The sequence below is a fragment of the Bacillus rossius genome, chromosome 1 (assembly GCF_032445375.1).
Source record: "Bacillus rossius redtenbacheri isolate Brsri chromosome 1, Brsri_v3, whole genome shotgun sequence".
Taxonomy (NCBI): domain Eukaryota; kingdom Metazoa; phylum Arthropoda; class Insecta; order Phasmatodea; family Bacillidae; genus Bacillus; species Bacillus rossius.
Window position 1 is genome coordinate 107941935 of NC_086330.1, and position 14883 is coordinate 107956817.

The following is a 14883-nucleotide window of genomic DNA, read 5'->3' on the forward strand; positions in this document are numbered from 1 at the left end:
GAGCGTGTCTCTGTTCGAAACCTACCCGGGCTGTTCAGGCCACCCAGGACGCCTTATAAATAACTGGTAAACGATGTGACACAACACTTCATTTATTCATAACCGATACACTTATTGGTCCATTTACTGGCCGCTTCTGTTGTCTGACCGCTGCGACACGCGTATCTCTACGTAAACGGTACGCGCGACCAGGATAGGTTGCCAAGTGGTGTACACTGACTTATACAGTGGCCGATTATAAATGTGAATGGCGCGGCGGATAGCCACAGATCTCCTGTGCTGCAAGAACTTCTACAGGCAGTTACGTTAACATGGAAAACAGCACATACAAACGGACGTTTCAAAGTTATTTGCAATCTAACCTATGGCGAAATATTGAGGTCCCGAAAAGTTTGTAACCCGGTACGCTGGAATCATACACACCTCATAATTCTAATTCGGAATGTGGACGAATTTTTCCATATCTTATTGTCAAATGCATAAAAATTTATTTTCATTATTGTGCAATAGTTGTTTCCAACATCTTTCTTAGTTGAAATGACTCTTCCACTCTTTAATATTTTTAACATTGTTATTTGCAAAAGGTACAGCTTACACGAACAAAAGTTTGAATTTGTTTTGCACTAATTGAGGTGTTAAATGATTTTAAGTTTAAGACTGTGGTGTGAAGTCTATTTTTATAACCATCATCTATATATCTTTGTAAAAATGGTATCGTCTAGGGCGATGGATATTAGATGGATTCGTAGATACCGAACATTTTTTATTATCGGTAGTATTATATTGTGTATCCAAGTCTTCCTTGCACTCAAGTTTTTTCCTATCGAAGCTCAAGGAGAGGAGCATGCTTACGAAGTTGGGGATCTGTCGGGACGGTATTTCATTGAGGTTGGTGACATTCAAAAATACCGAATGTTTACATGTTTTTCTCTCTTTATTACTTTCATTATCATAGTCATCTTAACGTGTGTGGTGATTGGATACTTTTTTTTTAAATTGAAACTTCTAGGGGCTGTGTTTATATTGCATGTGTGAAATGTGATAACAGAGATGTTCCGGTAATTCTTGGGGGATAATTGCCAAAGCAATGGAAGGAAACGGTAGTGGTACCGATTTACAAATGACGTAGGGATAAGGCAAATTTGGAAAATTGCATGCCATAGCTTGACGTTCTGCTGTGTAGTGAAGGTAATGATTAGGCTGGTGGGCAGTTATTTGTTGGGGGAAATTAGTGACTTAAAGTGGGTATACAATATATAACATGATTTTAGGAGATGGTTCTCACGTGAAAACAAATGTTGGGGTTACTGGAAAATCTGGTTGAAGCAGTGGACAGGGGAAAGCAGATAGATCCAATATTCATTGACTTTGAAAAGGCATTTGATGCATAAGGTGCTGCACAAGAGGTTAATGGAGAAGGTGGAGTTATTGGTTAAGGATGACAAGATGGTAAGTTTGGTCGACTTCCTTAGGAATAGAAGACTTGGATGCTTGGTGGGGGCGAAAAGGTCTGAAGAGGGGGAAGTGAGGAGACGAGAATGAGAGTGTGTGAATGATTGTGTGGTTTATGTGTTGGTGGTACATATGCAGGGTGATCTGATCGAGCTGGACAGAGGAGAACAGGATTTCGCTGAACATTGGAAAGTTTGTGGTTAGATTCACGAGGAAGAGGAAGGTAATGAGGGACGTGTATAGCTGGAAGGGGCAGGATAAATGGAGGCAGAAGAATATAAGTATCTTGGGGGTGACCCTGCAAAATAACCTGTGATGGGCAGTGGGTGGTAAGGGGAAGAGGGTGCAGGGGTTGCTTGGCAAGACCCAGAAGGTTGGAAGGTAAGGGAAAAGGCATACCGCACATTGGTCAGGCCAATGGTGGAGTACGCTGCTGTGATCTGGGAGGTCAACCTAATGTCTGAGGTAAGGGAGCTGAGAAGGTGCACTGTAGAGCAGTGAGGGGTATGTGGAGTAGAAGGGCAGGGCAAGACAGGGAAATGCATAGTCCGTCTTAAATGATTGAGTTAGGGTGGGAAGCATTACAGGGTAGCAGAAGGATGGAAAGTAAGTCAGGCTGTTTAAAGTGATAAAGTGAGAGGAGGCTGGGGACAGCAGAGAACTAGGGTACAATGTAAATTATGGGTGGAGTGATCAAGGGTGGAAGCTCCAGAGGGAATGGAGGTGAACAGTTAAAGGAGGAAGGATGCCTTCCTTTTGATGATAGGGAGGGAGTGGAATGGGTGAGGAAGGAATACTGGAGGTGAGAGATGCAAAGGACTCGAGGAGATGACTAAAAAAAGGTGGTAGAGAAGTGAGAGAGAGAGAGAGGAGAGAAAGACTCCTTGCCACTGGGCCAAAGCTCAATTGGATATGTAACAATTCAAATTAAATACCATACAGACTTATTAAAAATACTCCATTTCAGTAATTTTAATGATCTCTGCGAAAAATTTGCGAGAACAATTGGTTAGGTTATGTTATTTACATTAAAAGTAATCTGGAATTGTATGTTTGGTTTGTTTAGGTTAACTACTTTATAATTAATAATAATTAGTAAGGATGGTTTGTTTGGTTCAGTTAGCTAAGTTTTAAATATTTTTATTCCTAACAAACCTTTCAAATGATTTAACAATATTGTTACTATAGCTAACCTTATCTAACCAACCATCCCGACTGTTTGAAAGTTTTTTACATGTAGCTAGCTAACCTAACCTAATTGCCTAATTGCGTAAACTATTTTAAAAGTATAACAAAACATTATTTTGATATCACAGTATTTGTATTATATATACCTTATTTAACCTGTCATTGAAACAACTTGATGTATCATAATGCCCTCTTAGAGAATCATTCGAAAACATGTCAGGGAGTGAGAAAAATATTTTTTTTTTTTAGTTTTTTTTTTTTTTAAATAAAAGAGGTTCTTCAGAATCACAGGCTGTAAACTGTATTTTGAAAACACCTGGCCAGCATGTCATCACGAACATGTAGGATTTGCACCATGATGTTATATTGTTTGTTTTGATACGCCTGACACATACTGAATTAGTTAAATGGGCTGTTCTTTACTTATTGACTACTGTGATGGCAGGCAGCACATGACGTGAATGGCGGAGGCTCTTTGCGGAAGGTGAAGGATGGCTCTCTTGTCGGTGATGACGAGGACAGTCCGAGCAACAGCAATGCTGGCAACAGCCTCTACAACAGGCACAAAGTTCCACCGGACAAAATGGATCACTTCCTTGACCGGAGGCTGTCCTTGGTGGGCGGTGAGACCGTCTCCCACCGGTCGAAGCACGCCAGGGGCACGGTGGGCGGCAACTCGACGGCCGCCAGCTTGAATCTGGAGGAGCTGGACTTTGTGCCTGTGTGCGACATCGTCACGAAGGAAGCTGTATCTGCGATCCACCGTGCCAAAACACAGAGGTGCAAACAGACGATCGCAAACATTACGTGCCTTATACAGCGACGGTTGCTGTACCCTCGACGCTTACCGAACTCGTGCCCATCAAATGGTGAGCTCAAGCAAGTTAATGGCTGGGTTATGCCAGTAATTTTTAATGCTTTTGTTCCTCATAGACTAGTTCTTTTAAATTCTTCATTATTGTTACCTATATAACTAAATCACATAAGACACTCATTATTGAGAAATTTGTGGATGTTTATAGATGCATGTCCTATAAATTGAATTTAGTTTATAAATGTTATAAATAAATAAGAATGGGATATAGTTAACTGGTTCATGATTTGTGAAACATTTGGATATGTAAATAAGTAAGTAGTGTTCTTTCCGGGGGCTAGTTTTTTTCCTATTTAGATGAATAATTCAAGTGATCACTGAAATAGCAGCAGTTGGCTGGAAAAATAAAATAAATGTACAACTTTTTATTGTATTCATCGTGCACTTGTATTTATAACTTTGTTTAAAGTCACAAATTAATAGATTCTATTTGCACACCTTGTGACACAGCAATGAGAAATTAATAATAATGGTTAGTAAATCTTGGAATTCGAAATTCCCTTTAGCATGCAGTCTTTCCCTTTTCTTCTTCACCCGCTTGCACAAGCTCACTCAGAGAGGTGAGGGTGGGTATTAAATGGCAACCTAAGAAAAGAAGCGTACCTAAGGAACACATGCTCAATATGCTTTAAAAACTGAGATGTCGTCCCTGAAGCTTGTCCCTATATTCTGGAGCTCTCCTTGGGAATGTGGAATCAGCATGTGACAGTGACTAAAATAATTTTGATATTGAACAATCACATTGTAAAATCAGTTGCTGAAAATGTTTGAGATCATATTAAATCTATTCATTTGCTATTATCAACTTGTAATTATGTTGTACCTAAACTGTAAACCTAAGTTGGTCAGCTGATGCTTGTGGTGCATTAAATTTATACAGTGTACCTGTACACATTAGATACTTAAACTCGATGGAATGTCCTGATAGTTATACGCCATTTGTTTGCCATAAATAGGTATACTAACTGTGTTGGTAATTTATAACTGGTAATAAAGCAAATGCATGCCATATAGAATTTGTAATTAAGAACATATGAATTATAGTAAAATCATTAAAATAAAACTAATGCTTTTTACATCTATAACTTTTAACACATTGGAGACTGGTTGGAAATGACCTAATTGGACTAGGTGGACTGCACATTTTTCACGATTTTCAAAAATATTTGGTATCTCTATTTTTCTAGTAAATTTATATTATAATATACAAAATTAAAATTCATAGTTTTTTCTACTTAGATACATTAAAATTTTTTTTTTTACTCAAAATTGTAAAAATGTTACAATTTGAAAGAAACCATTTTTTGGGAAATAAAAATTTTTTTTACGACAATATCTTACATCATGATCATGTATACCAGACTATTGTCGGACACTATAGCATTTGTAGACATGTGTAACAAACCATACAAACTGTCTAATATTAACACATATAACATATGTTACCATACATATATACTATATCCGGTAATAATGCCCCTCTCCCCTCTTTTTATCAATAAAAATATCTCCACAAATTTCACATTACACAGTTTGAGAGAGTGAGAAACACCTTTATAATGAGAAGTCCTGATGAATATCAGAGTGATTGTAGTATTGTAAACTATAAAGGAAAACATAAATATATGGGAAAAAAATTATGTACTATACTGTACATAAAATGTATAGTCACACTGTACAAAAAGTTGGTATGTGTAACACAAAGTAGTCTAAAGTGATTGAAGTAGGTAACCTAAATGATAAATCATGCCAAAATATAAATAAACTTATTTCTGTACACTAAAAATGTTAGTCACATTTTACCTTAGTTGACCTTTTCACTGCAATAATCTTTAGATAATTTCATGAGGTCCCTATTAATAACCAAACAGCAGAACTATTGTAAATACTAAAATACACCAAACATATTACAAACATTATTTCTGTACAAGACTGTACGAGAAACATATACACACATTTTACAATAAGTTGGCCTTTAGACTGCATGTGTCTCTAGATCATGTCACACTAAAATTATGAGACACATTTACAAAAATAAAACCAAACACCTATAAAAATCTAGTTCTATACACAAAATCCGCAGAAATTTTTCTACTAAAATGGCCTTGTATGACTATCAAATAAACCTATTTTTGTACATAAATGTTTAGACACGTACTATACAAATTATCCCTTTACACTATACACCTAAAGTTTGGCAGTCATAGTCATATTGTTTGATATGCACTAATAATATTACAAAATGAAATGTTTTTTTTGAATATTGTAAAATGTTCAAAATCGAAATATTCCAATTTTCGTTCAAAAGAAAGTGCTGTCACATTTTACACAAGATTGGCTTTTATGTTGTTTGTAATGAAACATTTTGGCAGTAGCAGACACTTTTATAAAAATATTTATGTAAAACACAGACGACATAATATGATAAAATATTATCAAAAACCATTGTGATGTTTCGCTGAAACTAAGCTACACATAATTAGCATTTGTATGGTATACTTTGAAACAGTCTGGCACACACAATGCAACACTGCAGTCAGGACACCACCAAGATGTTTCCTTTCTAGCTAGTTTCCCTGTCTGGTGCTTGCTTCTATCTGTGCAGACTTTGCAAACACGTGTAGGATTTGCCTTTTTTTCTGTAGCAGGAATCTTTCCTGGAAAGTGTCTTCCGTTCAGTCTGTTTGTGCTGGGACCTGGCTGACAGCTGATTTGTTGTTCCTTGTTTCCTTCTTTCACAAAGGCTTTTCCCAGCTGCATCAGAAACTGCACCAGGCTGCATTTTTTCCGCTGTTCAGGATTCCTTGTCTCCCGATACAATACAAAAGCATTTGTTGCACTCATGACAAACAGGTGGAAAAATAATTTTTTCCACCATTTCAACTTTTTCCGTTTGAATGGATAATATGCAGTCATTTGGTCGGATCTATCGACTCCAGTTTTGTGGACGTTGTAATCAAGGACAACATTTGGTTTTGTTTTTGTAACTGGCCCGTTCCAAGAACGAACAACAACATCACTTGTAGAGGCTGTATGGCAAGTTGACAGCATCAAGACATCTCTTGTGTCTCTCCATTTCAGGCAGAGCAAATGATTTCTCCGACTTGCAATGACTTCTCCTTTTTTTATTGTTCTTTTTACAACAGCACTTTGCGGAAGTCCCTTTCTGTTTGACATGCATGTCCCTACTGCCTTCGTTTTGTGTTCCCACAAATAATCAAACACAGCTGGTGATGAATAATAGCGGTCCATGTACACAGTGAAGTCCTTATCAACATAGTTTTCCAAAAGTCTCTTTAGTAACGCCATAACACCCGGCTCTTCTGCTCCCTTCCCTGAGTATACCTCTATTTTCAACACGTATCCGGAATAAGCATCGCATACCACAAAGAGTTTTATGCCATATTTGTCAGGTTTATTTTTCATGTAGACTCGAAAATGTATTCGCCCTCGAAAGCCACACATGCCTTAATCAACTGTCAAATTGTCATAAGGCGCAAAAGAAGCTGAAAATGCAGAATTTAGATGGTCAAAGAAAGGACATATTTTGAAAAGAGGGTCGTAATTTGGTTGGTTGCGTGGAATATATTGTTCGTTGTTGCTGATGTGCAGGTTTGTCAGGAGGGCTTTGAATCAATCTCTGCTCATTATGGATGCCGGAAAGGGGGTGTACAGAATGGAAGATTTTGACCAGTAGTCGCTAAGTTTTGGTTTTTTGACTATACACATGTGTATGATTATGGAAAAGAACAAGTAAATATCCTGCAATTTAGCTGTCTGCCACTTTCCCCAAAGACTGTTTGGTTTCAGTTTGTTTTGCCTTCTCAATTTAGTAATGATTGACCCAGCATAGCGATTTGTTTCAGTTTTTATCAACTTCATGACTTTTAGTGGCATGAAAACAGCAAAACAATCAAATGGTGTTGATGATTCATCTAATGGTGCTGTTACACCTGTCGTTTCTTGAAAGACAGGCGAATCAGGCATGATGTCTTCGGTATTCCAACCAATATCTGTATTGTATAGCTGGCTGGACTGTTCGTCTTTTTTACGCCTTTTAGGTGTGGGTGTAGATGCCATCTGTGAATCTGAGTCATCTTCATCGGCTGAAAGTAAATTAAAAAAATATATAGGTAGTACAAGTGACTTTTTTTTCTGTAGATCACCCATAGACCGGAATATCCACAAATGGAATTCTCAATAATGCCATAAACAGCACAATTACTTTACCACAGATGCCAGTGTCAGTTTGTTTGCACAAAACTGTACTTATCCAAGAGATTTGCGATGTGTTTTTGTACAGTACAATGATGATCTTCACACAAAATTACCAAAAAAATTTATTTTATTTATTTTCTGTCTGGTTTGTCGACTGAATGAATGATACCAGCTTCTATAGTGTACCGTATACAACAGTGATTAGCAAAATAATGTACAGTGCTATACAATATAGAAATTGTGGTACATTACATTTATTTACAAATGCATTTGAACAAATTATAACTTCTTGTCTGAATATCATTGGTAATTATCTGAAAACAGAGCATTAAATGTATCTTCTGAAGCACCTATTGTAATATAGGCCTACACACTATAGACAGCCATACTGCTACATCGAAAACAATGCTCATAGTTCAAGTACAGAGTGTGTGCGTGTGTGTCGCTCTTGTGTTGCGAGTGCACAGTGCCGATGTACTGTGTGTTATGGTAACGACTGTCCTCAACTGTGATAGTTGTGTATGTAGAAAGGTTTATCAGTAATACTGAACACTTAGCCAGCAGTGGTCAAAGTGATAAGAAACGTAGTCAGTCGCCTGTAAATGAAGGTCATTCAGACAGTACTTGTGCCGGGATTAGCACAAAATGTATTTTATTTATAAAGTTTCGTATCGGTGACCACAATTGCATTGATTGCCCTTATATATGACATTTTGGAAAGCTTCTACTAAAAATATGACATTCATTTACGAGCCAACAATACAATTTTCACCCGAAATTTGTGCTTTACAGAAAAGGTTTCTCGACAATTCCGGTTTATAAGTGCTCTATTTTTATAAAATAAAAAACAAAAAGGCCTTGCAATAATAATCAGATACCTGCATCAGATGCTTCAAAGTCTGGGACCAGGTCGGAATCATCAACTTCTTCTGATTCCGAGTCAATGACAGGTTCATGAACAATGTCTTGATTTCCACTATTATCTGAAGTATCCATTGTTTCAGTAAAACGATAGAAAATATGAAAGCATTATTACGTAAAAACCGCACATTTGACTTATAAGGATATTATCACATAAAACTTCATAGAACCAATGTATATGGTATATAGTCTACCTACACCATACAATCAGAATTTATAAAAATATTTTATAAACATTTCAAAACTTCGTATGCATGTCTAAATTTGTAGAATAAAATAGAGAAATTTACATATTGAAAATCACAGCATTCTTTTTATTATTTATATTACGTAGTTTCCGCTACATAATATATGAACGCCGATTTAAAAAATAAGTAATAAAAACGATTACGTCCTGGTTTTTTTACGCTTGACAATGTAGACCGATAATTGGTAGAAAAACGCGGGACGCAAACAGCCACACACATCCGATTCTGAGATGCGCGTGCGCTCTTGTGACATGTTTTCAACCAACACCATTCAGTTGTAAAAACACTCGAGACATAGCAGCTCATCACAGATTAGGTACCTAAAAGAGTCGGTTGAGACGGCGACCGGGTCTGACTCGTGTAGCGATGTGTAGGGATTTTTTACGCCTCGCCCGAGTTATACTCGGGCTTCGTCCTGTAGTACAGTTGCCCTTGCCCGAGTTATACTCGGGCGTCGTCTCCAATGTGTTAATACAGACTTCTTTATACCTTCATGTTGTTTGTAGATATTCCCAAACCATATTTTAAAGAAATTTATAAAATTTTTAGGGTTTACTGCTGGGAAATCCCTTGGTTGTTATGAAGATAAGAAGACTTTCCGTTTGTTGTCCGGGTATTTTGCTAATTTGAAGACTACAAACTCTCCACAACATTGCATTAATTTGTGCCTTCAATCTGGGTTCCAGTACGCGGGTGTGCAATATTCGTAAGTATTGTTCCTGATATCTAAGAACAATTACAAACCATAGAGCAGTTGTATGAATAGTTACAAAACTAGTGGAAAGAAATAAAAGTTCATTCAGTACTAATTTTTCCACAAGTGTTGCTGCAGTGAGGTATGGTAATGTGAATGGGTAATAAGCCTGCCAACTAGGGTTTCATTTGTGTTAGTGGCTTTCTGGTAGATGTAATTCACATTAAGTTAATAGCAGATCCGTTGCTGTAGATACACTGAATCACTGTTATGTGGAATGCCATATCTGCAAAGTTCACATCAAACCATAGTGTGTGTTCTGTTATGTGCTCATAGTTGCTGATAAGGTGTTCCACATAACAGGGAGTCAGTGTATTTCATTATACAGTGTAACTGTTTGAGTAATAAGCAAAACCATTTATGTGCCTGAGCTCATTGACATTTCTACCTCATCTATATCTCCTGTATATGTACCAACAATGCCGTTATGTGTTTTTCAGTCCAGTCTTGTGTGTGTCTGCCCGCACAGGACTGAATGTTTCTGTGGGAACGAGGAGCCTCCGTCCACCTCGCGCCTACCAGACTCGTCATGCAACATGAAGTGCCCTGCTGACCCTAAGCAAGCCTGTGGTGGCCATTACACCATCAATATTTACGAGACAGGCATTTCCAGTACGTTGCAGTGACTTCAGTCATTTAATCTGCATGTGATGATGAATTCTTCGTTGAGCATTTCTGATATTATAAGCTTGTAATTTGTGGAATCTTTAAATTTTATAATGTGAAGTGTTGTGAAAATTTATTTCATACTACAGTAACGTTTGGATGTGGAACACAGTATTTATGTTTGTGGGGGAAAAAATCTCTTTTACCAAAACTTGACAAACTCTAAAATGTTTCATGGTGTAAGCCAGGAGTCTCCAAACTATGGTCTGTGGGCCAACACAATTGAACAAGCTCGGTGTCCGGCCCGCCATAGTTTTACAGTTAGCTCTTGGCCCTTGGGACTTTGTAGAGGAGTCAGTGTGGCCCTTAGGCTAAAAGTTTTGGGGACCAATGGTGTAAGTAGTGGATATGTCCAAGTGATTTGCTGTTCACTGCAATTTCAGAGAATGACAGCTTTTGAGTTTTCTTTCCATAAACATCTCGTACAAAACATTAACTCAACTCTTGCGTGGTGTACCTCTCTGCCATTGCATAATTCACGGGTATTGTACACAGTAATACATTTTTTTTAAATAGCCATTATTAAAATTTCAGTGAATAATATTTAGGAGCTTTGTAATACTGTTGGGGTACCTTTATTTACTGCACCAAGTGGCATAAAATTGATAGAGCTTCTGTAATGCAAGATAAATATAAACATGTTAACTTATAGATATTAAATGAAGGAATAGTCTCAAAAAAGTTTAGAATTTTTTTTTGTTTAAGTCACTAATATGTTTTCATTACGATTGAAATTTGTAATGATCATCTTTAAATATGGCCTGATTTAAACACTGAAGTAACGTTCATTAAAGGGCGTGTAGTTGAAAATATGCTTGGTGGAGAAAACAATGATGTATTTTGCTAAGAACTGGTTTACATAAAGACTTTAAACACACTTTTACTACTTTTGCTTCAGTTTATTTGTTACAGTGAACAATTATAAAAAAAGATCAAGAAAAAGTCACATATTTGTATTACTTATAGACACCTAAGCATTTTCATAAGTATTTTAGCCTCATGAATTGTGTTAAGTATATTACGTTATTTTCATTCTAAAAAAATTAATTTAAAATGATGGTTATTGACTTTTTTTTAATTTCTCTGAAAACATGATGGTTTTATTTTTACTTTTTGTTTTTATGTAGGTCATAGTTTTATACTTTTTGCTACTTGTACATATGATTAACTTTTGCTTAACATTGACAACACGAACAAGTGAACAAGGGCAGGGGAATGTTCTAGCAGATGTTACAACTGTGAGACCAGCAAAAGATGGCATTTCAGGAATGGCGACGGAGTGGCTTGAAGGCAACCAGTTCAATAGTGGTGGGTTAGTTCAGACTTGCAAGGGAAAGTATTGGGTTGTAACTACTGCCTTTAAGGAGTTTTTTTTTAAATTTTAAAACTAGAATTCCTGAGTTTTGATGAGTTTAAAGCTGCTAATTGTCTTACATGACAAATCAGTCATACTTAATGGTACTTATGCTGCGATTGCACTTAGTATGGGGAAGTATATTTCTAGAATAACTTAACTAGTTTGAGCCTGATTTTTACTCTTGTGTTCATACTACATTTGTTGTAAGTTCCACCGGTTTCAACTTTCATGTATTAAATGAAGATACGAATTTCATTTCTAATTTTCATTATAGAAAAATTGGTGTTGGCTTTCTATGCCATGTAGTCTTGTATGCAGGTATATATCACAAAACTACTTACAAAGCTTTGTTTATGGTATTGCTAGATATTATTTATATTGCGTGTTTATTTGTGTGGTATTTAAAAAGGACGTGAACATGAATTTTTCTGCTAGTATAAAAGATTTTTTTTTTTACAATTTAGAATAAAAAATGGGAGAATGAAAAAAATTAGTATTTCAACAGACCAAAAAATTTGTAATATGTAGGTTACACTTAAGTTTTAAGTAGGTATGTGTAATGAAGGGGTTCTCCTGAAGCAGTGTTTGTGTCGGCAGAGTTCACACCTCAAGTGCCAGTAGAAGCTTCAGATGAGGAACGACCACCAGTGAGAATTGCCTTCTTGTTAACGTTGAACGGGAGAGCCTTGAGGCAGGTGCGGAGACTCGTCAAAGTCTTGTTCCATAGGGACCACTTCTTCTACATACATGTTGATGCTGTAAGTCACACACACTTACTAAAAAATACAGTTTTTTTTCTTTTAAATCAGATGATAATAACATTGATTGCAATATTAATTATTTATATAATAATTGATTTCTTCCATACTTTACCAGAGCTTTCTGTTCCTCAATTACTCCGTACTTCTTATGGAATTTGTTGGTAGAAAATATGGATTGTAAAATAAGAAAAGATAGAAGAGACGTGTACCACTGACAACAAAACTGAACTCATTCAGTTATAATGCATAGATTAAATTGCTTGGTAGGATAAAATTATTATATTTAAAGTGATTTGTTTTACACGGGTAGTTATTTTATATCCATACTAGCAGTGCTCATGACTTTGTTTGCTCTGAATAGTTTTAGAGGGATTTGAGCAGAAACAAAGGTTTTTGTCCTGCAGGAATGATTTTAACTGCAGGGATAAAATATGTCCTGAACATTACTTCACGCCATGATTATTGTGCTGAATGTCTTTAAAATCTATTGGGTAGTTTATGCATGACACTTTATAACATTTTCACAGATAGTGACCATTTTAATTTTTTTTTTGCCTTTATATTAGTACTTTTTTTCACCAAGTCTTCTACTACAGTATTCTATGGTTCAGCGGATTCTGTAATCCGGCACAATGGAGACCCGCTCTGGTTCAGATTTTTTTGGGTGGATTTTGGCTGTTGACCTTGGTTTCATTACTGTGCTGCCTGCATTTTTATTTCACTTATAGTTTATTGTTACTGGCTGTTTTGATTTCAGTGCAATGTTTCCTGTTTTATAGCAGGTTATATTTCCGCATTTCCTGATTTGATCTTGTGGAAACTATATTGACAGTCGATAATCCTGAAAAATCCCTTATACAGTTTCGTTAGTCCGGAGTGCAGATTTAAAAGAATTAAAGACATTTCACTATATTTTAAAATATAGTTCATGTAGACAGGCCCCTATTTTAGTTAGCTAGCGCTGTGAGTGGATAATCTTCACCTACCCCTCTTCTTTTTTCAGTTCCTTCCGAACACCATACAATTTTACAAATTCAAGTTTATTGATTATCAGTTTTAAAACAGCACATTATGCAACTAAATACTAAGGTTTTTCAATTTTCAAAGACATAGGCTGTCTTTTTATTATTTACATTTAATAAACTGTTGTTGCAGTTTTATATAACTGTTATAAAAACTGTAATAAAACATAAGTTATTGAACATATGTGTTGAACAAGTTTTAAATCTATTTCTAAAGTCTTTTGTTTAAGGTCTAATATTTTTAACCACACCGCAATAGTTAATATAAACTAACATATATTTTTGCATTCAAATCATTACTGTATGTTATAAAAACTTACTTTTCCTGTCCTTCAATTTTTTTTGTCCTCTTTTTTTCACACGTCTAATTATTCTGCCCCTCAACAATTGATGCTCTGGGGCCTGCATATACAGACTCAACTCGACAGTTATATTATGTGTATAGATATATTTTTTATGAGCCTGTTCTTTTTGGTAGTGCTAATTGCAGTGTTAGCTTGTTGGTTCCCATTGCAGAGACAAGACTACCTGTTCCGGGAGCTGCTGGTACTGGAACATCAGTTCAAGAACATTAAACTGGCGAGGCATCGCTTCGCCACCATCTGGGGTGGAGCGTCTTTGCTGCAAATGTTGCTGACTTCTCTGGGAGAGCTTGTGGAGCTGGGGTGGCAGTGGGACTTCGTTATCAACCTCAGCGAGTCTGATTTCCCCATAAAGTGAGTGCGCCAGTGGGTCGTGGCTTGCAAAGCTCCAGTCCCCACCAAGGAATCCATCACCCAGTTATTTCAAGTAGTGATTGATTGAATCACAATTTTCTGAATTACAAATATTGATTTTAATTGCAGAGTACAGGAGTTGATACAGGATTGACTTCTGGGAAATGACTTAATATCTGTATGTTAATAGCTGAGTCTAGATATTAGATTCAGGCTTAGTTATTTCAGTAGAACCTCGTTTTTACATATTTCAAGGAACTAGGACAAAAAAATGTATGCAATAACTGGAAAAATGTAACATGAGAGCACTGTTAAAATAAATTTTTATTGTCTCACTGATACAATCAGTAAGCAAATACAGTAAAACCTTTTTGTTGCGACCCCATTTATTGCGACCACCTCTCTATTACAACACGAGCTCGAGGAACCGTGAAAAAATTGCCGAAAATCCGAAGAAAATCTGACAGAAAATAAGTTTCTTGTGGTGAGTAGCGTGTTACTGCGTTTCTCTTGCCGAGTGCCGTACTGCCGTAGGCAGCGCATATCTAAAAATAGATACCACTTCCTGTCGACCGCTGTCAGTGCTTGACAACCCCCATTCCACGTCCCTTTGCTGGCAGGGTGCAGATAAAGGTTTTTGTGGCAACGTGTTTACGTTTAGCTTTTTGCGAGTGTCTAGTGTGGTACGCAGTTAAGGCAAAGCTAC

The 14883-nt window shown here is 36.6% G+C and overlaps 1 protein-coding gene across 1 annotated transcript in view; it reads left to right on the forward strand.

Annotated features, from left to right (window-relative positions):
- Positions 1-702: 702 nt before the first annotated feature.
- The window catches only part of LOC134541698 (xylosyltransferase oxt), an 80035-nt gene continuing 65854 nt past the window's right edge, over positions 703-14883 (forward strand). The window contains exons 1-6 of the mRNA XM_063385337.1: positions 703-888; positions 3086-3509; positions 9451-9607; positions 10125-10267; positions 12276-12436; positions 13978-14177. Coding sequence (XP_063241407.1) covers positions 709-888; positions 3086-3509; positions 9451-9607; positions 10125-10267; positions 12276-12436; positions 13978-14177 — 1265 coding nt within the window. The 5' untranslated portion in view covers positions 703-708. The remainder of the gene's footprint in view (positions 889-3085; positions 3510-9450; positions 9608-10124; positions 10268-12275; positions 12437-13977; positions 14178-14883) is intronic.